Source organism: Oreochromis niloticus, linkage group LG10 (genome assembly GCF_001858045.2).
Source record: "Oreochromis niloticus isolate F11D_XX linkage group LG10, O_niloticus_UMD_NMBU, whole genome shotgun sequence".
Lineage (NCBI taxonomy): Eukaryota > Metazoa > Chordata > Actinopteri > Cichliformes > Cichlidae > Oreochromis > Oreochromis niloticus.
The window spans coordinates 13,091,767-13,118,303 of NC_031975.2; the positions used below are offsets into that span (position 1 = coordinate 13,091,767).

A 26,537-nucleotide genomic window follows, 5' to 3' on the forward strand; every position below is an offset into this window, starting at 1 on the left:
TATGAATTGTCCTTTTTAATATTTACAAACATGATAATCATAGTTAATTCACATGGATTTCAATCTTATTTTCTTTAGACATGTTTTTAAAAACAGATGAAATAGATCAACATTTGAAAAATGAAATCAAAGAGCCATAAACATGCCTTCATTCTTCATCTGACTCTTGAAGCAAAGCTTTCTGAGAGGTCAATTCAGAGGATGTGTTACGCATTCCGATCTCTATGTCTCGTCCCCTTGCCGAGAATTGCACCACAATCCTGTTGGAACAAACACAAAAGTGTACATGAAGATTACACAACTAACACTGTTATTGTTACCTTCTGAAAGCTAAAGAATTATTAATGACTTAATTATCATTATTAATGATAATTATTACCAAAGGACAGTAAAATCTAATCAAAAGTTCCAAATCGAGACAAGGTTTAAACAGTATTAGTGCCTCTTAAACCTAAACCTTTTTCTACCAACAACCGCAAGAGGATCCATAGATGCAAGACATCACAGCACTCAGTGTAAAATGTTACCCACTAATAACAGATAAAGAACACAAGTAATGCAGATTAAAAGTTACCTGTAAATATCCAGCTCCTTAAGGGTTAAGAACTACTAAAATAAGCTGCCACTAGCTGTTGGGTATTTATGAGAAATGTTGAATGTAAACAAAAACATGTTGCCTATATAAACATCACCTGTAAACACCTCAAAAAGAAGGTTTGAATGTCAGAATTGAAAAAAAGGTGGCTTTCACCAAGCTTACAAAATGTTCAGGAAGTGATTTATCAGGAAGTTTACTTGTCCTTGAAACCGTCCCCGAAAACCTTTGCTTCAGCTATTCTGAAATCTCAAGTGAACTAGTGATATTATCCCATTGAGGCACATTATGCTATAATGAAACATCATTTCAGAGCAAAACATGCAGGCTAAACCCTGATCAAGTTGCATTTTACAGGGAATAATAACCCGAGTACACGTATCATAAATGCAGGTGCACATGTTGTTCTGCCATGTTGTGACAAGATTATAATTGTACCTGTTTTGCTGAATCCCGCTTGTTCTGTTTTCTAACCTAGTCTGTGCAAACTCGGTTATTACACTGATCTGGTTGTAAAATTTGTGTATGTAAAGGATGAGATACTTACAACCAAACTACAGCTGCAGTGCAAGTGACTAAAAGCAGGGCCACAGCTAAATGCCAGCAGAAGCACATTGTGACGAACATGACGTTGGCGTGCTCGGTCAAGTCCCAGTCCGGTCCACTTAGTGGGTAAAGTACGAATCCAATCTGAAATGACAAATGTGTGATGAAGAAGCCAACTACCTATTATCATTATTAGCAAATGAATAAAAAAACGTAAGTTAACAAAAACAAAGTTTTCACAAATAGCAAGATCTAAGGACAGTCCACACAGATGGCACAGAGCTGGTCCTGAAGTGTACAGAAATTAATGAAATCTACTGCTTGTCTAGAAAATGTGATTACACTATACAAGTAAATATTTTAAAAAGTGGTGTTGGTCCTCTAAGTGGTCTTTGTTTTAGTATTCAAGTGGCATGGCGATGCAGTGTTTAGCACAATGAGAAGGTTCCTGGTTTAATCCTCCTGGGGCATTTCTGTGTATAGTTTGCTTGGTCTCCCCGCAGTCCAAACACGTGCTTGTTAGGTTAATTGGTGATTGTAATTTGCCTGTCGGTGTTTGTGGTTGACTGTCTCTATGTGATGGACTGGCAGCCTGTATAGGGTGTACCCTGTCTGTCATCCTGTGTCAGATGGGCTGAACTGGATGGGTGGATAGATGTTGATGGGTGTATAAAGAAAGTGTTCTGCATCAGGATCTCATTTGGCTAATCACCTGGTAGAACCACGAGCCCTGTAGGATGAACATGCATGACCCGAACAGCTCTAAAATAATGTTGTCTGTTATGAACATCTCCAGCATGATGCTGGCTGAGCCTCCAAACACCGCCACCAGGAGCAGGGAGTGGATGTGGGCGTCCAGAAGAGGTCGATTGTGCACATGGTAGTAGAACAGAAACCCTGTGTGAAATAGAGTCAAACACACAATGTAGCTCAAATACACGTTAGCCACCAGGAATTATGGTGAAAAATATTGTACAACTAAAACCTGGCTTTCTTACAGCTTACCTTCAACAAAAAGAGCTAACGAGAGAGCAAAGCGGCCCATTCCTCTTGGCACCAGTTGGAATTTTGTACTTAAAATCAGTGCTATTCCAGAAATCCCAAAGAACAGATACATTGTGCTGTGCTGCCAGTTCATCAACTTAATCCACCCGCCGTCATTGTAGAGATGAGCATGTGGCCCATCCACCACAAACTGCTCAACCATAATACCTGTGACAGGACAGCATCAGTGAAATTAGAACAAGTGGACGCACACAACTGATGAATATGTATTTACAGAAAAACTGACCAACAAAAGCAGCAAATATCTGGAGCCCTCCTTCAATGTAGTCCAGTCTTTTAAAGATTGGCGGCAAAGTCTGCCTTCCTTTAGGCTGGTTTGTCCTCCAGTAGTGTTGGAGAACGTATTTCACCGTTAGCCAGAAGCCATAGAGCAGGAAAAAAGAGCCAGGAATAGCGTGTCCTCCAAAGTTGGCCATTATTAGGCCTGAAAAAAGAAGAAATGTGCCTTAGTCATGTCATACATTGGGACTCAAATGTTCCAAAAAGTTTCTCTCGTCAGTCCACACAATAATTTCCCAAAAGCCTTGGAGATCATAAAGATGTTTCTTGGCAAATTTGAGACAAGCCTATGTGTTCATTTTGCTCAGCAGCTGATCTTTTCCCCTCCTAAGGATGTCTCTTTCTTATTGCTGAATCATGAACTCTGATCTTAACTGAGGCAGGTGAGGCCTGCAGTTCTTTCCATGTTGTTCTTGCTCTTTTTGTGACCTCCTGGATGACTCATGAGTGCACTCTTGGAGTAATTTTGGTAACACTGCTGGGAAGGTTAACCACTGTTCCAAGTTTACTCTATTTGTATATAATGGCTCTCACCGTGGTTCACTGGAATCCCAAAGCCTTAGAAATGGCTTTGTAACCTGTTCCAGACTGATGGATATCAATGACTCAGCTGTCTCTTTAGATTGCGTTGTTGTTTTCTGAGAACTTTTAACCTGCTTCACTTTGTCAGATAGGATTTACTCGAGAGGTTTCTTGATCTAACATGTCTCACAGGCCTGGGCGTGGCTGAAGAAATTGAAGTCAATAAATGTTGTAATTAAGGTAATTCAGGATTTCACAAGGGGAGCAATTCCTCACACAGGGCCAGGTTGGGCTGCATAGCTCCCCCCTTTTAATAAATGAAATCATCATTTTCAAACAGCATTTTGTATTCACTCCAGTTATCTTTGACTAATATTAAAATTAATTTGATGATCTAAAACAATAAGTGTGACAAATATGCAATATATTAATACATTAGGATGAATGGAAATATAGTATATACGAAATGCAGCGTTTAAAGTTCAAAGGTATTAGCTTTGAGGTTAAAGTGCAGGCTCTTAGTTCCGCTTTACTGAGAAGATAAGAACCTGGCATTTAAGGGAACGAAATCAAAATAGATAGCCACATTCACAGAGGGCTTTTTCAAAGCAGCTGGCATTACATAAAAACAAATACAGTGTTGCAAACTGCTTTCTACATACAATGGGGAAAAAGCAGCGATTAATCTATATTAAAATCCTGTCTGATTAAGGCGGCGCCTGCAGAGCGTGTTATTTGGTCCAGATGGCATTTGTTTTGCAAAACTGAAATTCAAATGAAAGAGAATAGAAAATGTGCAGCCTTTTAAATCGGAAAAAACAAACAGTATTAAAAGTTTTACAAGTAATACTTTATCGACTAACTGAAAGTTACTAAGAAAATGGGAAAGCGCAATTATATTGTTTTAGGTTAAATTCTGCCACTGACCCATTAAAGTGAAATCTAAAATGAACATGTAACACGGGCTTTTTTCCACTGTTCAAAGGGGAGTCGGTGGTTTATAACAGACTTTAAAACTTCTTCCCCCTGCTGTTAATGTTAGTATTGGAGACACGGGTGTGTTTAAGATCCGCGTGTTCGGTTAGTCAGACAAGTTTTTCTTGATCAGCCCTGCCTGGCGTGATGTTACTATACACTTTTCAAACATTGTCCAACATTTCCAAAACTGTCGACGTGTATGGAGGCAGATAGCTGATTTCACATCATCAGAGCTAACTCCAAATAATGTTTCGACACAATAAATACGTGTTTATCTAAAGTCCAGTCAGCCTGTGGCACATCAGCACCTGTACCGAGGTAAATCTTCAACTGAGTACATGCTTGATAAAATGTACATACCTTAATCTCTGCGGCTAATTCCCAAAGACAACAAATTAATGCTGGCAAACCGCCTTGAATGAGAGCTCCCTGCTGTTTGGAGACTGTGCACACCTGATCCCTGCACCTCTAACCTGCACTGACGGATCACACATAGCCCCACCCCTAGTTTGCATAGGTTTCAGTGACCAAGTAACAGCCCCCTGGGAAACGGGCAGAAAAACAGAGGCTGTTTAAAGACGGTGAGCTTTATTCGGCTATTCATTTGACAACAAAAAGATTATAACCGAGATTAATACCGAGCAACAACCCGGTGACAACTTAAATATGCAGTTTTGTTAATATGTAAACTGTGTGCACAGTGGGAGATGCAGCAGCAGTGGCTTGTTTAAATGAACTTTGCACTCTTTTCAATAAATCTTTATTGCCATTCTTATCGTGCTTAACACACAGTCATTTGACATGTGAGGAAATCGCTACCTAAATTAAAAACTGAATGCTGTTGGAAAATAATCCAATAAAGAAAGTGTTTGTCATTGTTTTTTTGTTTTTGTTTTGGTGTGTGTGTGTGTGTGTGTGTGTGTGTGTGTGTGCGTGTGTGTGTATTTTGCACAAGAGAGTTATAGGATTTCACAAAACAATTTCTTCTCTCGAAACGGGTTCTCAGATGAAGGCACTGGGGTCACCAGGGGGTCCTCTTTGGCATGAGCTTCACAGTAAGCCATCAGTTCAGCTGCTGCTTTGGATACCTGTAAAAGCAGACTGTGTTAAAGTGAGTCAGTGATCATAAAAGTGCAAGATAAGATGTTAAGTATGAGCTCATCTGTTCCAATTGTGTGTGTATATGCCTCTGAGGAATCAAAAGAACTCGGTGTAGTGTTGAAATTAACAATATATATATATAATTGACTCTATAGCGCAAATGTTTGGGGATGACTTTGGTGAAATAGCTGTGTTTTGAATGCACAGCCTGTTTTTTATTTATTATCATGTTTATTATGATCAGAGTCTGCTTTAAAGAGAAAACCATTGCCGACACCTAAATTGTGTTTATTAAGGTAGCAATAAATTTTACTATCATATTCTGGATTGCCAGCCTTTGTGGGTGTAACTGTAGTCACATCGTGGCCAAATAAGTTGTGTTTCTTCTGGACTAAAGTTAGTCCATAGAAAAATGTTTGAAAATCTGGTGATTTCACTTCGCTTACTACACAGAATAAGAAAGAGAAGTGGGAGGACCTCTGCATAACTGAACAAGAGGACAAGTCGATTAAAGTCTCCCGATATCAAATGGCAGGCTCATTAAATGGCACTCATGAAGTCCCTCCAGGATATCTGAGACTGGCCAATAACAGTAAGAAATAACAAATAAGCAGGAAAACACAGATATTGGGCAGAGGCAGATTGGAAAAGTGCTATACACAATGATATCTGAAGTCTAAGGTCTTTAAGTCAAAAAGAACATTTGAGCGAGGGGCTGGAAGAGTGCTTGATATGAGGAAGTGTGATGATTTGATGGTACGTGCAGTGCCAGGCTGGAGTGAAATTACTGAACCAGGGCATATAGCTCCAAACTATGCAAGAACTTTTTAAAAGGAAGCTGTCAGCTAGTATTCTGTTTAAAGGAGTGGACAGTACCATCATCAGATCTAAACCCTGATTGAACATTTGTGGGTCTAACCTAAGCTGGAGCACATATCTACGATAATAAAGATTCACACATCTGTGGTTGCTGCAAATAAGCGGTTCTTTGTCAAAAGTATAAATACATCTGATAAATAAAAGCATATAAAATGTAACTTTTTGTTGAAAGTTTCCGAGACACAGTGAAGTACAAAGGAACAACACATGGTGCCATAACTGAAGTGAATACTTGCTCATCGGAAGACTTTTCAATTCACGCTGCCTTATTTGTGCCCTTGCTTTGTTTCCAGTCACTGTCTATGCTGACTCACCATCATCCTCTCTATGTTGACCTCCAGTTTCAACTGCTCTACTGTTTTTCGAGCATCTGCAATCTTGGCCATGTTGTTAGACATCCTGCCCTCTCCCACTTGGATCAGCCATCATGGAGCAAATTTAAAAACAAGACACAAAAGTACAGATTACCAATAAAGAAATGTGGTTGTAGAAAACAAGTTTGCTCTTATAAAGAGCAATATAAAGAACATTGTCACAAATTATCAATGTGAGACATTATTGAAAGTATCTGAGGTGCTGGTTAGAGTCTGTTTCAATTTGCTTGTTAATTCTGCTCCCTGGGTCTCAGCTGCAAGAGGAACAGGGAGGGTCTCAAAGGAGAAGGGCAGGGGAGCGGAGGTAGCGCAGCCCTCCCAAGGGGGCGGCATCCGCTAGCTGAGATTGTAAATACACCTAATATTAACATGTTGCTATCGCAGAATATGTCTGTCATAAAGTGCACATTTAAAGTTGTTTTTCAAATCTCAGCTTTTCTTTATAAGTAGATGCTGTTATGTTTCTGAGTTTAAAAGACACATTCAAGTACCAACTTAATGATCCTCATAATAGGGGAGTAAATAAAAGCAACAGCAACAGAAGGCTTTTTTTAAAAAAAAAAAAACTTTGCTAGAAATAATTTAAAGGAAATTCAATATAAGTAATTTCTAGTGCTTATATAATTCATGCAGCACACACTGAGATATGTGTGGAAATATTTGAAATAGGCTGCTTCTGTGCATCTGTATGATGCACATGAAAAGATCAAAAAAGATGATGACGATGATAAAGAAAAATTTGCAGTCACTCATAATAGTTCCAAACATACTCACAACAAAGACCGACAGCAAACGACTGGCTCCTGGAGCGAAAGTACACTTGTCCTCCGCCACAGCAACTTGTAGCTCCGAATGAAGTGAGATGAATGGCAAAGACGAAGAGGATATCTTCACTGGGCTTCCAACCTTCACATAATTAGCGGTGGATCTGCCTATGGGATGGGCTCAGTGCAGCAGTGCAACAGTTAAAGGCAACATGTGGTATGACCTTCATTTCTACACTCTCTATCACTCACACATCTGAGATTACACCGAAGAGAGTTAAATGTAGCTTTTAAAACAAGATGGAATATGACTGAAATAATAATATGTGTAGAATAAAGTGTATTTGATCATAACACCTCAACAGAACAGGCAGTTATTTTTCATGACTTTGCATAACATGCTTGTGTATAAAATATCAAAATGTCAAACCTTAAATTCTTGGAATTACTGAGTACATTAAAATGAGTTGGACTAATTCTATCAGACACAAGAACACTTGAATATAACCTCTGGTAAATTTGTATGTTCAGTGACAGAGTTTTTGTCAAGGGGAGGATTTTCTCAGAAACAGAGTTATTTGTCTCATATTTTAGCGATCCTCTTCAAGGCTGCCAGTCTTTCCGGTAGAGCTGACTATTATTCCACAGAGCAGCAGGGAGCAAAGTGGCAGTGTGATGGAGTTAAATGTCAAATGCCTCATTAACATTTGTTTCCCTGTAGTAATTGGTCTTGCTTCATGGACGATATAAGCCTTTATAGCAAAAAAAGCTTCTGGTTCATTTAACCCTCCTCTGTCATTTAAAAAGTCTATACAGTAATGTGTGAAAGTCATGAGTCACCACTCAATTCTTTATTTTTCTTACAAAAATGGAAAATAGGTACAGCTATTTATCAAAATGTGAAAACATAGGGTACATGTAAATACAGACTATAAGGCTAAAACTGAGTTTGTACCATTCTGATGAGCCCAAAAGTGAATGATTTGAAATGACCACCTTTATTCTTGAACCAAACATTTCACATTTGGATTCATGACTCAGTAAGACCTGTTGCCAGTCCAGTTATTATATAATTTCACACCTCAGCCTTTTCTCCCTGTTTCCCTTCCTTAAGAATGGCTTCTTGACAGCCACCCTCCCACTGAGATCATTTCTGATGAGGCTTCAGTGAAAAGTAGTTGAAACAACTGAAGGTCCAGATGCATTTCTTGGGTCCTGTGTTAGGTCTTTGTTGGACTTTTTTCTATTACTTAAGGACATGACTTTTAGATATTGTTCATCTGCTGTAGTTAGATTTCTTTTTAGGCCTGACAATTCTTCTTCTGTCCTCCACTTGTCCAGTTTCCTCAGATTTTTAAGGGCACACTGAACACCATGCTCAATGATGCTAAAGTTTTGGACTCACCCCCTTGGTGGAAAAGTACAGTTTTAATTTTAACATAACTGCGTTATCTTTGGTATTTTTAAGATTCAGCTACAAAATTTGAATATTTTTGAGAATGGAATAACATGTTTTTGAGACAGGCTGCCAGTAACAAAGTGCCTGAAGGTAAAATTTAAAATTGGCCGTCTTTTATGTGCAAACACACAGTTCTGGTTCATCTCTTGAGTTAGATATTTGTTTTATAGATCAATGTTAAGTGGCTTAACAAGCAAACAAAAAAAATATTTATCTGAAAATGGTCAGTTTAAGGACTGGACTGAAAATTTTTTAAAATGCAGCTAATGTCCGAATAATAACTAACAAATAAAAGCAAACAAGACCACTTTTAAAAAAAAAAATTATAAAAGCTTGGCTCTTTGTTGGCCAAATATAAATAAATGAGAGGCCCAAGATGTTTGCACAGTACTGTAGTGTTAAAATGTAATCAGATTCTGTTGGGCAGCTAATCAGTGTTTGCTGGGCAGCAAGGTGGAGCAGAGGTTATCAACGTTGCATCACAGCAAGAAGGTCCTGACTCCCTGACTTGGCTGTGGCCTTTCTGAGTGGAGCTTGCATGCTTTCTAGTTTGCGTGGGTTCTCTCTGGGCACTCCAACTTCCTCCCACAGTCCAAACACATGCAGTAAGTAGAGTTAGGTTAACTGGTGAATCTCAATTGCAAATTGAATGGGAGTGCAAATAGTTGTCTGTCTCTCTGTGTTAGCCCTGCATCAGGCTGGATGCCCCCCCCAATATAGTAGCTGGGATAGACTCCAGCCTCCCCTGCAACCCCGATAAGGACAAGCGGAAGAGAATGGATGGATGGACAGATTCTGTTGTGCTTCTTATGAATTCAGTGGCAACATTTGTAAACTCAATCCATCTGTCCAGTCAACAAAACAACATGTCTCTTCTGACATTCTGTTCATTCATAATAGATGCTACACCATAGGATGAATGAAACCAGAGAGGAGATCTATACACAGCTTCAACAAAGATGTTTTTAAACTCATCTAGAGTTAATATTTATAATGTGTTTTGCCAAGAGCATGCATTGCCAGCTAACCAAACATAGCGAGTGTGCCATTCACTATGCAAACAGTAATGAGTTTTGGACTAGCTGCTGTTTTCTCCTTTTAAATTGTTGTCTAAATTGTTGTCATAACGTCTGCTTGATTCTTGTAGAATCAATGTCTGCTGATTGTCCACAGAGGTCCTTATGGTGACTTACGGTGTGCTGTACACATAAACAGTTCTGTTACACATTCTCATTTTCTTTTGTAACCTTCATTAAGGTCAGCGTGGCTAGGAAACAAGACTGTAAAATATAGTCTTTACTAAGGCAAGAAGAAGATCCAGAAATGACCTATTTATGAGTACCTTGAATTCATGATGGTGACTGTTGTAAACATATCTAAGCCAGACCAATTTATAAAAAGAGACCCAGTCCTCCTGGATGTCATGCACAATTTATTTTTGCCATATCATGCTGAAAACAAACCGGTTTTTCAAGTTTGTTGCTCCCGCTGCATGTGTGACACACTCATCTTTAATGCAGGTAAAGGCCAACAAAAGATTCATTTTCAGGTTTGGAAAAATTTGGAAACCAAATAGATTTTTCTTTTGTTCTCGTGTACTTGTTTTTATTATTATTTTCACTGAAAAAAAAGTTCAATTAAATAACAATAACAGAAAAAGGAACAATAGAAATTAATAAAATTTTGTGTGTGTGTGTGTGTGTGTGTGTGTGTGCACGCGCGCTGGTCATTCACAACCCATTCGTTTGTAGCATGTTGATATATATATGGCAGGCTCAGACATGCCCCGTCAACTGAGATGTTCAGCTTTTGGAAATTTGGAATTACAGAACTGAAGTGGCTAAAGTAAGTGTTCCTTACTTCACTGAATGATTTACATTTCAGGAGGAAATGTCTCACTTTCAACCTCACCTCTCAAACAGTGATCACATGTTCTTCTAATCTTTCGGTTGCCACAACCTTGTGTGTCTTCCTTCTTCAATTGCCAGTTTGTGGTCCTTCTTTTAGGTTAGAATTTGACTCTGTTTTTATGTTTCTGACACCTAACAGACATTCTGCTAATTCATACCTGTTTTTTAGGGCTTTAACTCTTCTTCCCGGAGATAGATTTCTTTTCATTTTGTTAGAATTTGGTTTACACTGATAGGTGTTTGGAAAGAAGTGTTGTGAGACAAGTCAGATTATGATTGGCAGAATATCTCTTAGAGACAGACAGTCTCAGTACCAACTGACATAGGTTGCTTGTTTCTGGCCTTATCTCTTAGGCTGGGAGAGCCTTGAATTAGACGGATTCTTGGGGGCTGGATGCAAGATTATAAAAATCTGTCCCAATTCTGTTCAGCAGGGTTTGTTAGTGTTTTCCTGTGTACATGTAAACTGTATCTGTAATTATAATTTAGAAGTCATCTTAATTGCATTTGGGGCTCTTAGGGCTTTTTGTTTTTGTTTTCTTTCAGTTCCATGAAATTTCCTGATCTTGTTATGGTTCAGCTCATCTGTAAATCATTTTGAATAACTCACCCACCTAAGTGAAAATCATCTAAAAGTGCTGTATACTGCCAAACACAACTTCAATGGCAAGAATAAAGGGGACAAAGTAAGTCCACCAGAAATGAGGAGAAATTCTAAATGTCTTCACAGGATCTGCACGTATCTTAATCAGAAAGCGTGTGCACAGAGTTTACCTTCATGGGAGTTGAGCCAGTAGGAAGTCCATTGTGAAAACTAGAGAAAGTCAATACTAGATAACTGCCAGTCTCAGATTTGACCACAAATTCCTCTTGAATATACTGAGAAGGTATCTGTACGAGGGTTAAAGTTAAACCAGAAAAGATTTTATGCAAACTTACTCTGATGGACCAAATGCCGCTCATGAGTGGACCCAGGTTTTGGGGAAACAATACTATATGGAAAGTGAGGGACACTTTTTTTTTTAAGTTTAATCTAAAAACGATGGATTGGGGTGGTTTTAAATGTGCTTAAAGCTTGTTTATACACTGACTGGATACTTTTTAGGTACACCTTGGTAGTGCCGAGTTGAACACCATTTTGCCTTCCAAGCTGTCAAACTTTGTTGCATAGACTCAACAGGGTGCTGGAAACATTCCTCATAGAGTATAGCTCATACTGTAATCAATGATTTCATTATTTAGGGGGAACTAGTATTTGGTTTCCTCATATCTAGGGCATTTTTGGGGAAAATAGTGATTTTATTATTATTATTGTTTAGTACAAGTGTCAAGTTCTGATATTATTTTCTGCTGTGTCTAGCTGTTAATGTAGTCCTTATTCAATAGGAGACAGCATAAAAAGCGTAAATTTCAACATTTCAACTCAGAGAGCTTTTTGGAAATCATATAGCTTAGCATTATTTTTATTGACTGTGCGTGTTTGTTCATAAAAGTACACTCAAAAAATGATTCTTGGCAATTTTGAGTATAATGCAACTGAGATATATCAAATTATAATGTATTTGTTCAAATAATTAATAATATAGGAAAACATGCTTGGAAAGGACTGAATGTATACAAAACAAGTACATTTTATTTGACTGGATTCCATTAAATTTAATTTTTGGCACAAATATTTTTGAAGTCTAATGTTATTTTAAGCTACATGAAACTGATAACAAATTAATAGAGAATTTAATATTATTATTTTTAGTAGTAGTAGTAGTAGCACATCTGCGCAGCATGCTACATATGAACCTAGCTAGTTGTGTTGCAAACAACTTGTGACCTAAACTTGTTGTTTGTGCTTAGTGCTTTTACCCAGTTATGTGGAAAAAACAAGTGCTGGACTGACATTTATACATATAATTATCTTTCTACTGACACAAGTTAAGTTCCATCTTTCCATAAAAAACAAGCTATCCTGCTTAATTATGAAAACTCAGCCGCCTGCAGGGTGGTACATTATTATTACTGTGGTGGGCGTGTACGAACACTTCGCTGCTAGCTAGAATGAGAAATAAGGTTTATGGCTACAGTAAGCTAAAATTTTTTCTTCGTCTGGCTGCCTGTCGCTTGGTAGCATAAACTCTTTCTAACGTAATTAGACCGTTTTGTGACTCTTTTACAGACGCAGTCTTTGCATTCTAGCAAGCTGGTTAATCCTTAAATTACCAAAAGCTTTGGCATACCAGACTGAGACTAACGGGCAACAGCGGTGATTCAGCGTGCTAGCTAGTGAGAAAAATCTTGAGAGCCTCCACATCCAGCCTAACATCCATTGATGTTAGCCTATGAGTATAGCCTTCGCATATCGCCAGCGTTGTTAATCGCCGGGTTTCTATCTACCAAGATGTGCGGGATGTCGGGATGACAGGAAGATGGCAAACGGGGCTGGAAGTGAGTAACGTTAGAAAATAGCAAATGTCATGACATGCTACCCGTTAGCGTGTGTGTGTTTGTGTGTGTCGTACTTGGATCTTATCGCCTCTAACTTCTCTTCGCTCCCTGCGTGGCAGCCTGCACGGATTATTGGTTGTCATCACGAGTTGACGGCTCTATTTACACTGGTGGTGGCTACCGTTTGCTATCAGCTATATCAAAGGCTCTCTCTTTGTGTGTGCAGTTGCATGCTTAAAGTGCCGGTACTGGTGGTTAGCTCGATCACAATGGCAAAAAAAGAAACAGAAGAAGAAGAAGAAACAAGATCCAGGCCGGAGAAGTCCAGCAGAACACAGTCTGTATTAAAAATATACTGCATAAAGTATATATTATGTTTCGTCCACGTCTGCAGAACACAAGCTGCTTGTCATTGGACCAACAGAACCATGGTCAGTGAGGGAGAAGCTGTGTTTGGCCACATCTGTCATGAAGAGTGGGGACCAGAACTGGTAATGCATGCCTCTTTCAGCTGGTTTCAGCGATTCTGTATTGTGCTCAATAGTGTGAGTCATAATCTGGCACATTAGATGTTGTTAGTTACACATGTATCCTTTCTCTTATGGTTAGGTTTTAAGATAAGATGTTGTCACTTAGGGTGGTTCTGTTAGTATTCCTGTGCCTGAGTACTTAAAAGGGTTGCTGGTCTGCTTTCCTGTTACAGTACAGAGTGACATACAAATAGGATGACTTAACCATGGTTAGCCATGTCGTTCTTTATCTGTTACACTGGCATACATGATGCAGCCCAGTGCTGGCTGGCTTTAATTTAGTACCAGGTTTGCATGAAGTAACAAATAAAAGAGTAATTATAAATGAAAAAAAATAGATTTAATATAATTTTGTTCCTGAAATATAAATATAATAAACCATTGCATAAATAGAACATTGTTTAACTCTAAAAGTCTTTAGAACTGTATTTATCTTGGGTTGTCTTATGCTTTTTTCATCAGGGTATCGGTCAGTCGTGCCATAAAACCATTTGCAGAACCTGGGCGACCACCTGACTGGTTCTCTCAAAAGGTATGACCAAAGCACCCTATCACAGGGTGAAAGGCAGAGAACACCCTGTACAGTTGTCAGACTATCGCAGGGCTGCTTTCACAACATTAAAAGCTTAATCCATGATCTCTGCAGTAGGTTTCACGCACTCTATTTGAGTGAAGTTGTTCTTGATACTCTTTTGGATCTTCACAGCACTGTGCCTCCAAATACTCAGAGCTCCTGGAAGCGACAGAGGCCCCAAAGTGAGCACATAAGTGACTTCAACTTCAAACATGCTTATGTAGCTTTACCCTGTTTGATGAATGCATCTACAGGATATGCAGCATTACGAGCTGATGCCTTTGTTACCTTCAGGCGGAAGCGCGGTGAGAAAGGTGAGGTGGTGGAGACAGTGGAGGATGTGATAGTTCGCAGACTGACAGCTGAGAGGATCGAGGAACTAAAGAAGCTGATCAAAGAAACGCAGGAGAAGCACAGGTAACCAGCACGAACACATTATTCATCTAAAAAAACACACACCTCAAACTGCATCAGTGAGATGAGCTGACATATTGCTGTTTTCGTAGGAAGCTGAAGAGAGAGGCTGAACTGATTCAAGCGGGACATCTGGATTCCAAACTGAAAGAGCTATGGGAGGAAATTCTGCAGTAAGAAGCAACAAATCTATCAACCCTGTTTGTACAATCATGCATGTCTTTTTCTCTTGTAAACCTTAAACACTGGCCTCTCTGTAACAACAAAGGAAATGATCTTTTGTTGTGCATCTGTTAGGAAGAAGAAACTGGAGGAGGAGGAAGCAGAGACGAAAAGAAAAAACACAGATGCTGCTTATCAAGGTATTTCTTTCAATTTCAAGGGTCTTTTTTGAGGAACACATCCATAAAGAATTATATTTTAGTAATTACACGGGTCATCCATAAATAATGAAAATAAAAAACAATGAGATTAAGTATAATTTTTCAGTTGCTTTAGACATGATTATTAAACTGAGATTTTGTGTAGCTAAGTCGGCCTGCTAGTAATATACATGAAAAGTAACTTCTTAGATATATTTGTGCTTAGCGCCACTGAAACATATAACAGACACTGTGATACAAGTAACATATACTTCTGTGCAAAAGTCTGGGTCTGCAAAAGAGACACCTTCAGGCCAGACTGAAGTGTGCTAAGGGCAACCCGGAGAACCTGATTCTTTGGTCAGATGAGAGGAAAGTAGCTCTTTGGCCACAGAGATGTTGCTTATGTTTGAAGAAAGAAGGGAGAAGTATACAAGCCAAAGAACACCGTCCCCACAGTGAAACGCTGTGGGGAGATTTCAGTGCGTCTGGAGCTGGAAATCTTGTAAAGGTGGAAGGAATCATGAAGGAAGAAGAATATGTGAAGATTATGAAAGAAAACCTCCACAAGCAACAAAACCAAGTCTGGGTCTTTGCTTTACCTTCCAACACAACCTAAAACAATTCTTCTGAAGAACTACCTCCAGAAGACCAAAGTGAACATAACTGACTGGCATGTCGAAGCCCTGACTTGAATCCTATTGGAAATCTGTGGGGTGAACTGAAGACCAAGGTCCGTGCCTGGAAAGCATCAAATCTGAAGGATCTTGAGAGATTCACCAAAGAAAATTGGGCTGAGATTGCTCAGGAGACGCATGCGAGACTTGCTGAAAACTACAACAGTTGACTGCAGGCTGTTATCTAGCAACAAGGATACACAATTGACCGTTAGCATCAGGGGAGCTAATAATTTTAACCCTGGTAGTTTCTGTTTTTATGAAATAATTTTGTTTCTTTTAGGCTTTTTTGTTTTTTGAACCAACCAGCTCCCCTGGTTAGTTCAAAAGTACAATTTTATGCCTGTGCCTCAAACTATATTATCTGGTTGCCAGCTTAGCTCCATGGGTGAGCAGGTGACCGGCCAGAAGGCAGTGGCCGTGTTTCGATTCTGACCTGTGGCCCTGTCTGTCTCCACTATCAAATAAAGGCAAATGACAAAAAAGTATATAAAAAAACTGTATTGTCTTTGTCATTTTTTTTAAATAGATTAAACTAAAGAAATGGGGATAATTTTGCTTTCATGATTTATTGGTCAGTTTTAAGTGGGTCACAAACAAACAAAGTAAAAGTTGTCTAAAAATGGTCAGGTACTGAAAATGAGAGAAAAAGCAGGCGATGTCCAAAGAAAACCTTTGAAATTTATTAAACTGATTATATTGCTCGAGAAAACTTTTGTAAATTAGAAGAAAGTCTGGCTTCTTTTAAGGAAAATATGAAAAACTGAGATGTATCTGACAATTAAACTGGGTTAAGAATGGTCTTACAGAAAGCTCATCAAGACTTGATTAGGTATTTTAGAAGTATTGCACTCTGCAGGGTACTGTTTGACCAGAAACTTTAAACTGCTGTTGGCACTAGAAAACATGGGAATAAACAAAGAAAATATCCTTCATTTCCAGGTGATCACCTGTCAAAGAGATGTCAGCATTTTTCATACTCAGGTTGAGCCAATTGGACTTCCCGTGTAGGGAGCTCTGTTTTGAAAAGAAATTTGATCATCAGCTTTGCTTTTGTATGACTCACAAGATAAGGCTCTCTGTGCTGCCTGTCCCTCTTTCAGCCAGACAGGTGGCAAAGAACACACCCAAGCGGATACCCAGTGTCACCATGCATTCGCCCTCAGGCTGTAGCTCCCCAAGCCAGGAGTTCTCCCCAGGTGACCAACTCGAGTGCTTGACACTGGATCTTACATCTACAAAGAATGTAAGTCTCTGAAGACTCAGAGTTACTTATGACAATGCCTGACATTTCAGTTATCCTGCCTTATTTTCAGACATTTAACAGTGTTTATTAGTATTTAATAATGGTGTAATGATTCTATAACTATATTTTGTTTCTGTCATGTTCTTTTAGGGGGAATAAGAAAAAACATAATTGGTAAATTATTTTTTATCCCTGGCATTATCACTTGATCATGATTGGGTTGTAGACTACAAATAAACTTTAGTATTCTATTTTATTTCCAATTCACTCTCCACATATAGAGTCTGTAAAAATTGCAGCTTTCATCAGACTAAAATAAATCTTAAAACCAGGCTAACATCATAGCCAAAATGAACACATGGCTAGTTAGAATGCAAAATACTGAAGCTCTGTCTTAATCACTAATACCATGAGCGAATTATCATAAGCACAAGAACACAAGATAGCTTACATAGCTCGTATTACATTGACCTTATATTTGCTATTTTAACATGTTAAACTATTGCTATCCTGTTATGTTCTATATATGTCTTGTGCGGCTCAATATATACATCTTGAGGAGTCAAACACACAGAGTTGCTTTTAAAAAAATTAAGGCACAATGAAAAAACTCCTGCCTAAAGCATTGGGTTTTTTTTTCTGGTATTCTTTCAAGAAAAGTCATTGATGAAGTCGTTTGCTTCCAGAGAGCTCAGATTCAATAGCCTTGAGTGACAGGCTGTTTAGGTGTCTTTGTGTTATCCTTAATTAGTTTATAACATCCTGAACATTGCAGCAGTAACAGACCCTTTGGCAGACACGGACAGGAAGTGTCAAATATGCTTAATAGAAGGAATGTAATCCACATTCAAGTACCTTTTTCCTTCAGAGGAAATGTCAGAGGCCATCAGCTTAGCATTGCACCTTGTCTGTTAGTGCTAGCGCTGCTGGTCCATCAATCGTTCCAAAGCTGCAGTCCAGGCACTAACAGCATAGCCAAAATGAACACATGGCTAGTTAGAATGCAAATTACAAAAGCTCTTTCAAGCTTCAGTAATTAGCTGTGATAGGAGCATTAATGAAATTTCAAGTTTGTGTCAAAATTTTCAGGTTGCTCCAGGCTGCATGCCAAATATCCTCAGGCCTAACCCTAAGTTGCTCTCCAGTGCATCCATCGGAGTATAAATGTGTGTGAATGTTAGATAGAAGCAATGATATAGAAACAATAACAAAATTATTTCTGAAAACACAACAATTACCAGATTCAGTATTATTAACCTTTCATATTGAGCCATAGTGCAAACCACTGATGCGTAACAGACTTTGATGTGCTTCAGATTTGTGCTAAAAGTTTGTTAAATCAATTTAAAACTGAGTGTTATCTTCTAATTAACACACACTATAAAAACTTCAGCAAGGGTTTGAGCTGTTACTGGAGAGAAAATCATGGCAAAAAAAAAAAACCCAAAACAGTTTAGACTTGAGAAAAAGAATTGTTGTTGCTTCCAAAGCAGATGTATATACAAGGTTATCACAGCCTTTCCAAGTGTCAAGAACTGAAATGAGAGGGATCATCAAGAAATTCAAATAGGGCAACACAGTACTGAACAAGCCCAGCAGAGGTAGAAGCGAAAGATTTCAAAGACTAGGGAAAGAAAACTAGTGAGAGACGTGTCTAAAGACCTTAGAACAACTGCAAAAAGTTGGAAGTTGGAAATTGTAGTCTCAAAGAAGACGACCACCAGAACCCTGCATAGGAATGGACTGTGAGGCTGCAGAATAAGAAAACTTCTGCAAAAGAGACACCTTCAGGCCAGACTGAAGTGTGCTAAGGGCAACCTGGAGAACCTGATTCTTTGGTCAGATGAGAGGAAAGTAGAGCTCTTTGGCCACAGAGATGTTGCTTATTTTTGAAGAAAGAAGGGAGAAGTATACAAGCCAAAGAACACCGTCCCCACAGTGAAACGCTGTGGGGAGATTTCAGTGCGTCTGGAGCTGGAAATCTTGTAAAGGTGGAAGGAATCATGAAGGAAGAAGAATATGTGAAGATTATGAAAGAAAACCTCCACAAGCAACAAAACCGAGTCTGGGTCGTTGCTTTACCTTCCAGCACAACCTAAAACAATTCTTCTGAAGAACTACCTCCAGAAGACCAAAGTGAACATAACTGACTGGCATGTCGAAGCCCTGACTTGAATCCTATTGGAAATCTGTGGGGTGAACTGAAGACCAAGGTCCGTGCCTGGAAAGCATCAAATCTGAAGGATCTTGAGAGATTCACCAAAGAAAATTGGGCTGAGATTGCTCAGGAGACGCATGCGAGACTTGCTGAAAACTACAACAGTTGACTGCAGGCTGTTATCTAGCAACAAGGATACACAATTGACCGTTAGCATCAGGGGAGCTAATAATTTTAACCCTGGTAGTTTCTGTTTTTATGAAATAATTTTGTTTCTGTGTTAAAGTAAAATAATGTAAGGATCATAAATAAAACGTGGGTGTTTTATTCTTAAAAAGTCCTAAAAACTCTTTTCCAGGTTTAACAGCACTTGGGAAATACTTACTTATTTACTAATACTAATAGATTTTCATTGGTGGGCTAATAATCCTGTCGTTATCTGTAGATTAGAGGGTTACCTAGGCAGCCGGATTTTGAATGTCTGCAGGCGTCCAGCCGTCAGCCTCAAAATGATGCAAGAGGGGCAAATCATTTCCAATGTAGATATAGTTTTAGCATCCAGGTCTTCTACAGTAATCACGACTGTAGCACCAGGATGGCTCCTGCCAGTTAACACTTTGCAAACTTGCTAAATGCGTCTTTTTCCCCCACGGACCGATTTCTCCTCATTAACCACCCAATTGACATTTGATTTGTCATTGTGACTTGATTGGCTAATTTACAAAACATTCCATCTATTTTATCATCATACTAGAATTTTAAAATCCTTTTATAAAAATATTAAAGAAAAAAAACAATAATACTGTATTCATGAAAGAAATCTTACTGAGAAGAGTCACCTTTGGTATGTTGTAGATATGCAAATGTCTTCCTGGGAATGTGCCTGCTTGGCCCATGCTATGATCCGTCTGTTACTAATATTTATATATTTACACACATGTAGTTTACACCAAGACAAAGTGTGCTATTAAGAAAAATTGCTAAATAGTCACAAATTTAAACTATCTATTTCACCACAACTCTCAGCAGATATAATGTCCTTCATTATATGTCCAGTATATACCTAGTAGATGTAATGTAATGCGTTTCTTGTGTGCCACAAATTTAGATTTGCTAAAGTCGGGCTCATAATACCTAAAAAAAAATTCACTTTAGGTGTTTAAAGTAACTTACCAGGAGTGCTATATGGGATGTAAGGCATAGAAAATGACTGTTTTTGTTTTGGAAATGAGTCTAATACTTTTGAATGTTCCCTTCAGAGACAAAAAAGAAAACATATTTTGATAATAACTACATCTGAAATCCTAATAAAACTTCACGTTTCCCTCTGTCTGTCTCTAGGCTTCTGGAACAGCCAGGCTAATGACATTTACTGAGCCTTCTGGTAATGATGACATCAACCACGGGTCCCTGCTAGAGGACCCCACCCAAAAGAAGTTACTGTGTCAGAAAGCCACACCACCACCATCTCCCCTCCTGTCAGAGTTACTGAAGAAAGGCAGTATATTGGCCACAAATTCCAGATTGGTGTGTTGAAGGGCTTTAATATATATGCCAATAATTAACTTGTATAAGACTGCAGGGCAGTCTACCTTTATATGATCACGTGAAGAATTCCTCTGCTTTAGAGGGTGTCTAATAATTTGGCTATCCATTCTGTCTCCTTACAGTTCTCTGTTATCGTTTAGATTTGGATTCTGTTTAAAATCACTGTATATATAAAATTCACTTCACATATCCTGGACTGTGATGTGTGAAGAAGAAACCATTTTGCCTACTCTCTTTATTGGCACTGGCCTTAAAAATCCAGTACTGATCAGACACCACTGATGGGATAAAAAAAACACCAGCTACTCTGCCCTGCCTGTTAATGAGTAACAGATTTATTATTAAACAGCACTGCTTCATGTTTTAGACGTGTTTGATTTGTGTATGCATCTTTATCTCAGATTGGAGATGGTGACGTGTCCACAGGTAATGTGTCAGGAGCACATGACTTGCAGCTGGCTCCACCTTGTCAGCCTCTCTCTCAGGCAGCAGGTACAGATGCTGTGTTTGATCACTATTGATCTCTGTTAAAATGTCTGAGTTTTGTATGTCTTGTTACAAAAGCAAATCTTACTTTTCGGATTTCGATAAACAGAAATGTCTCACAAAGCAACAGATTACCATACCAGTAAAAAAAGCATTCAGTAGAACCCCCTTTGACACAGGAAAAAGCGTCCTAGAGGTCTTCTTATCTTTAGCTCTTTGAACATGTTTTATAATTGTTGGTTTTACTCTTGAACTCTGAATGCATGGGTGCTATCTGGTGATGCCATTGTCACAAATGTTTGCTAATACTCTGGCCATCTGATAGCCTGAGGTGCTTTGTCAGAGCTCTGCACTTCATGTGTTAATGCGTGCGTGAATACTTGCATGACAGGTGCCCCGATGTTGTCCCGTCTCCTGGAAGCAGGCCCCGCCCAGTTTTCCCCTCCATTAGGTTTTATGGTCAGTGCAGATTCTGCCTCCAGCGTTCCTCTCTCTGCCACCACTCCTGTTCCTGCTGAATCAAACATCTCAGCAAGTGCAGGTCTGTCCACTTTCTATTCCAACACCCTCACATTCTTAATGTCACAAACTTTGCATTGTATACAGAGGATTTAATTGTGACCTGTTGATCAGATCTGTTCTTGGCCACCTGCTCTAAACTAGCAAAGATGTAATAATGCTATACCAAATAAGAATTTAGAGTCATGGTGTTGAAATATTAAACAGATAGTAAATCAGTTGTTGCATTCATGCAGAGGTAAATGTGATGGTGCCATCTGTGGCTCCTGGATGCCAGCCTGTCTCCTCTATGGTAGAAGATAAGGTGTCAGAGCTCAGTGAGGACGATGTGACTGTGTCATACATGGGAGATGAGCTGGACCTGAAGACAGTGGGGGACATCATTGCCATCATTGAAGAGAAGGTTCTAAAAGTCAATAAACCTTACTGTTTAGGTTACATTAAATAATTTACGAGACCTGTTTTTATTTTTTTTAATTTTTTACAATATGAGTATTCGTTGTATGTTTCGTTTTTGTAGGCTGATGAAGCTGCTGATGCTTTGGATGCAGCTGCAGTTGAGGCTGCTCTGTCCCTTTGTGAAGAAAATGGCCACGCTCTGTCTGCTGCCTGGGATTCTGGGCCTTTCCAGCCTCATGAGCCACACAACCCCACAGTGCCCACTGGGGCTATACAGTCTTCATCTCTTCACTGTAGCTTGGAGGAGAGGACAGAAGCTTCACTCTCTTCTTTTCGCAACAGTCAAGATAACCATCTTGCAGGATTTCCTGTGGGACTGAGGAGCATTCCTCCCTCTTCCTCATCTGGATGCGACTCAAAGATTTTGGAGCACTACCGCAGTGGAACGCCTCCACAGTCTGCAGCAGTGAGAGAGACCGGAGAGGCGGTGCACTCAAAAACCCAAATGTCATCCGTAAAATGTGAACGTGAGAAGTGGGCACAGCAAATCCCTGAAAAAATCCACGGAGGTACGAACATCCATGCTTAAGCATTTGTACTGCCTTGCCACATAACATGAAGTTTGCATCAAACTATGCATTTTGCAAACCTTATTATTCATTTCTACTATCTTGACAGACTCGGTATTAGAAGATAACCCACTGACAGAAAGGCATCCAAAGGTATAGCACTGTATGAGGACAAAGCAAGCATGATGCTTGTAATTGCTGTACTAAAATGTGCAGTGTGCTCCACAGTAACCCGGCACTTTCAGTTTTGTTTGAATCTGTCTGTGCCTTTTTACATTTTTGCAGGAGACAAAGAGGGAGGACACAATAACTGTTGGGGGAGGAGAGAAGGCCTCGGGGACTAACCTGCAAAACAAAGTTAATGGGCCAGAGGTGTGTGGAGAAGAAGTGGGTGATGGGGTGGAAGAATTCCTATCAGAGCCAGACGGCGAAACTGAGCTAGAACCGGCGGCCAGTGAGAGTGAGGATGGATACAGCCTCCATACGGCTTCCTCTTCACTGCAGCTCCATACAACTGCAGACTCCATCCCCAGCAGTCCAGCTTCTTCGCAGTTGTAAGTGAAATGCATTTATACTCTAGATCAGGGGTCTCAATCTTAAATGAGCTGTGGGCCACTGCTGGCACTGTCATCTCATTGGAGGACCACTTTAGTGTTCAAGTAGTACAAAACAAACAAACAAGAAAACACCCACAAATATTTCCGAAAATGTGGTGTTTTGTTTGTTTTTTAAATGTCAAATATTGTATAACAAGAAAAAACTGCAAATGCGAATGAATTTTTTTTTCTCACTGAAGCCTTTCATTAAACTACCAAATAAACAAATTGGTACTCTCTTTCTGGCCAGACACATGGCAGCACTTCTGCTATAACTTTGTTTGTTTTTAACAAAATAAAAATCCAGACATAAGTGTACACATTTGTCAATATACGGGCTGCAAGTAGGGGTGACACAAGTGGGGCAAGTGGCCTCCGGCCGCGAGTTTCAGACGCCTGCTCTAGATGGTGCTGATGGTGTAAGAATACTGACTTTGCAGCAGATCAGTTTCTGCATTCATACGACTTCCTTTTTTTGACCTTCAACATGCAGTTCTGTGTGCAGTGAGGATCTGGAGGCTCTACAGGCTCACAAAATCTGGAAGAAAGCCATTATGCTTGTGTGGCGAGCAGCAGCCAATCACAGGTCAGAATCTGATTCATAACTTTAACACTAAATGCACAGTCTCCGATATTTTTGTGTAACGCGTCGTGTAAACCTGTTGTAGGTATGCAAATGTCTTCCTTCAGCCAGTAACAGAAGAGATTGCACCTGGATACCACAGTATTGTGCACAGGTAAGCAAAGAATATTTTTGTATCACTTTACTGGAGCTTTAGAAGAAAAACATCTCAGACAGAACTGTCTTCTCTTCTTGTTCTCCAGGCCCATGGACCTGGCAACCATAAAGAAGAACATCGAGAACGGTCTGATACGGACCACTGCCGAGTTCCAGAGGGACATCATGCTGATGTTTCAGAACGCAGTCATGTACAACAGCCTGGACCACGACGTGTACCACATGGCTCTGGAGATGCAGCGTGACGTCCTGGAGCAGATCCAACAGTTTCTAGCTACCCAGCTCATCATGGAGACGTCAGAATCTGGTATCAGCGCCAAGAGCCTGAGAGGCCGTGAGAGCACGCGCAAACAGGACTCTACTGACAAGGTGCTTCACTAGAGTTTTGACAAAAGCACAGTACAGAAGAAGAGAAAAGGGTGAGACAACAAAGGTAGAAGAAAGTGATGCCAAACTATTTGATGGCCATTTTCCAAAGCATGACGTTTGATTTTAAATCAGTTCTTCTTAGGTAGCCATTGGCTCAACAAGCCCCTAAAACCAGTCAGTGATTTCTCTCGGTTTTTATTACCGCTAATCATTTTAAAGCTCAGTTTTTAAAACCTTACATGTAACTACAGCTTAGCCCATGCAGTAGTATTTTAATGACTAACTTTGTATTGTGGATGGATTATCTCAGTTTTTCTCCTGACTGAAGTTTGGTCCGTTTACAGGATCCTGCCATGCGACTGCATTTGCCCCTAACCTTTGGGAACCCTCATGTTAACTTTTATTAAATGGAAAAAAGTCCTACGTTCGTTAGCGTTCGTCCTCCAGCTTCACTGTTTATGTTATGCTAACATAGCTGTGTTGCTAGCGATCACGTAGCACATTATATACCAGCTAGCCAAACTTCAGTAACCCTACAAACGTCACTGCTGTTTACTTTCCTGTCTTCATTTATGTCGGAAGTGATGGCAGAGCTGTACGTCTTAATTTATTTCATAAATCCCTCAGTCAGAACATGGTATCTTATATTTAGATGGAAACTAGTGAGCTAACTTCCTGCTAACTTCTAACTCCTTAAATTTCATAAATTCTGTTTTCGTGGATGCCTGGATGTTAAACTTAATTGTTACACCTGCTAGAGCAGCCACACTAATCATTTTATTACAGATGAAAGAATTTAGACAGTTTTTCAACTCTCAGTAATGCTGCAGTGATCGTTTGACTTATGGACCTGCAGCGGAGTTTGGGCCCAGGCACGGCTAATGACATCACACTTAAAGACCGGATAAAAGGGTGTGACGCAGCGTCACCCGTCATTCAGTTTCCTCTTTTCGCTTCTTCAGAATTTGCCCCTGTGGTTGCAAAATCTCAGGCTCAGATACACATGACGCTTGTGTGATGTGCCTTGGGCTGCAACACGCCCAAGTGGCTATTTCAACACCGGGTTCATGCGAACACTGCGCTCGCTTTACCCTGAAAAGCCTTCATCATAGGCTAGCCAGACCCAATCCTGTCTCCAATCAGTGCACCGATGGAGCACACTGAGTCAGTCACACCAGACTCCAGCTGGGGTGATGAGATGGATATCGTCCTCCTGCTGGTGGACAATGCCGAGGCCAGCTGCGAAGCTATGTTGTCTGATTCCCTCGAGGCTAAAGACGAGCTACTCAGCGAATCCTCTGAGGGAGCGTTGGAACATCTAGTCTCGGATGAGGATGACGACGTTTTCTTTGCCCCCTCTGGTCGGAATTCTGCGAGTCAAGGGGCCGATAACCCCGGCACACAGTCCCGAGGCATGGAGCTATTTGACGTTGCAAAACGGGCAGCTGAAAAGCTGGCAATCCCATGGCCCAAGGTGACAACGGAGACCTCCACCTCACGATACGAGGGTAAAAGGCTCCCCAGAGCAAAGCGCACTACTAAGCAGGTACTGCTGCTTTTCCCCGAATGCATGGACAAGGTCACACGCTGCTGGGCAAAGCCATTTTTGTCACCCAACCCTGTGCAGGGAGCGTCGGGGTTTGACTGCGCTGGAATGAAGGAGAAGGGCATCTTCCAAATTCTCACAGTGGAGAATCTGGTTACTTCTCATCTCCACCCAAACCAGAAACTTTCCATGTCATCTGGTCCATCCCTGCCCTCCAAGGCCGAACTCCTGCAGTCCTCCCTGGCTGACAAGGCGTATAAATCTGTTGCCACCACTGTGAGGGCATTGAACGCTTCATCGCTCCTGCTAGCCTACTCGGCGGAGCTCCAGGACCACACTGCTGCGAAGCCCGATGCCACCACAAGAGAGAACCAAAGCCCCGTCTACTGTGGAGTGCCTGACTTTGGGGCCGCTGTCAGCAAGAAAAGAGAGATGGCGAGCTCTTGCTACGCCAGAATGGATTGTGAGGACATTAGAGCGAGGCTACCATTTGCAACCACCCCTCCCTGATTTCACAGAGTGATTTTCTCTCTTGCAAAAGGCGAATCAGCCAGGATTCTGCAAGAAGAAATATCTACCTTGCTATCAAAGGGAGCAGTACGAAAAATACCGCAGGAGCAGAGCCAATGCGGCTTTGACTCAAAGTATTTTCTTGTGCCCAAGAGGGGAGGGGGACTGCGTCCGATACTGGACCTACGGGCTCTGAATCAGCATCTGAGGTCATACAAATTCAGGATGTTGACAACCACCACTCTGTTGCATGTAGTTCGCCCAGGCGATTGGTTTACATCAATAGACCTGAAGGACGCATATTTTCACATCCCTATTTACCCGCCTCACAGAAACTTCTTGTGATTTGTGTTTCAGGGCAGAATGTACCAGTACCAGGTCCTG

At 40.2% G+C, this 26,537-nt stretch overlaps 3 protein-coding genes across 7 annotated transcripts in view; 1 reads left to right on the forward strand and 2 right to left on the reverse strand.

Moving 5' to 3' along the window:
- On the reverse strand, positions 1-4,499 carry tmem45b (transmembrane protein 45B). The gene is made up of 6 exons (XM_003446832.5): positions 4,346-4,499; positions 2,433-2,630; positions 2,147-2,353; positions 1,854-2,038; positions 1,143-1,285; positions 1-260 (listed from the first exon to the last, which is right to left on the reverse strand). The coding sequence occupies exons 2-6, from the start codon at positions 2,620-2,622 to the stop codon at positions 149-151; spliced, it is 837 nt and encodes a 278-aa protein (XP_003446880.1). The 5' UTR covers positions 2,623-2,630; positions 4,346-4,499; the 3' UTR covers positions 1-148.
- gng8 (guanine nucleotide binding protein (G protein), gamma 8) lies at positions 4,430-13,131 on the reverse strand. The gene is made up of 4 exons (XM_003446831.5): positions 12,986-13,131; positions 7,114-7,271; positions 6,280-6,377; positions 4,430-5,073 (listed from the first exon to the last, which is right to left on the reverse strand). The coding sequence occupies exons 3-4, from the start codon at positions 6,361-6,363 to the stop codon at positions 4,945-4,947; spliced, it is 213 nt and encodes a 70-aa protein (XP_003446879.1). The 5' UTR covers positions 6,364-6,377; positions 7,114-7,271; positions 12,986-13,131; the 3' UTR covers positions 4,430-4,944.
- brd8a (bromodomain containing 8a) overlaps positions 12,507-26,537 on the forward strand; it is a 21,143-nt gene continuing 7,112 nt past the window's right edge. The window contains exons 1-19 of one of the 5 annotated variants that reach the window (XR_269527.4): positions 12,507-12,911; positions 13,138-13,248; positions 13,336-13,402; positions 13,904-13,973; positions 14,148-14,197; positions 14,310-14,432; positions 14,522-14,602; positions 14,727-14,791; positions 16,572-16,714; positions 20,214-20,399; positions 20,822-20,912; positions 21,298-21,447; positions 21,662-21,837; positions 21,946-22,393; positions 22,503-22,546; positions 22,679-22,947; positions 23,483-23,575; positions 23,658-23,726; positions 23,815-24,147. Coding sequence is in view for 4 of the 5 variants with exons in the window: in XM_005472147.4 (XP_005472204.1) it covers positions 12,893-12,911; positions 13,138-13,248; positions 13,336-13,402; positions 13,904-13,973; positions 14,148-14,197; positions 14,310-14,432; positions 14,522-14,602; positions 14,727-14,791; positions 16,572-16,714; positions 20,214-20,399; positions 20,822-20,912; positions 21,298-21,447; positions 21,662-21,837; positions 21,946-22,393; positions 22,503-22,546; positions 22,679-22,947; positions 23,483-23,575; positions 23,658-23,726; positions 23,815-24,097 (2,538 nt within the window). In the remaining variant the exon portion in view is untranslated. Of the gene's footprint in view, positions 12,912-13,137; positions 13,249-13,305; positions 13,403-13,903; positions 13,974-14,147; positions 14,198-14,309; positions 14,433-14,521; positions 14,603-14,726; positions 14,792-16,571; positions 16,715-20,213; positions 20,400-20,821; positions 20,913-21,297; positions 21,448-21,661; positions 21,838-21,945; positions 22,394-22,502; positions 22,547-22,678; positions 22,948-23,482; positions 23,576-23,657; positions 23,727-23,814; positions 24,148-26,537 lie in introns of all 5 variants that reach the window. The other 4 variants (XM_005472147.4, XM_025910867.1, XM_025910868.1 and 1 more) reach the window with 4 other exon arrangements.

Bases quoted from the DNA above. Each gene is read 5' to 3' on its own strand.
- tmem45b (XM_003446832.5), bottom strand. From the start codon at position 2,622: ATGGCCAACTTTGGAGGACACGCTATTCCTGGCTCTTTTTTCCTGCTC. The intron at 2,354-2,432 runs GTCAGTTTTTCT...GTCCTGTCACAG, and splicing joins GATATTTGCTGCTTTTGTTG to GTATTATGGTTGAGCAGTTT. The intron at 1,286-1,853 runs GTGATTAGCCAA...TTGTCATTTCAG, and splicing joins AGGGCTCGTGGTTCTACCAG to ATTGGATTCGTACTTTACCC.
- gng8 (XM_003446831.5), bottom strand. From the start codon at position 6,363: ATGTCTAACAACATGGCCAAGATTGCAGATGCTCGAAAAACAGTAGAG. The intron at 5,074-6,279 runs GTGAGTCAGCAT...CTGCTTTTACAG, and splicing joins TCAACATAGAGAGGATGATG to GTATCCAAAGCAGCAGCTGA.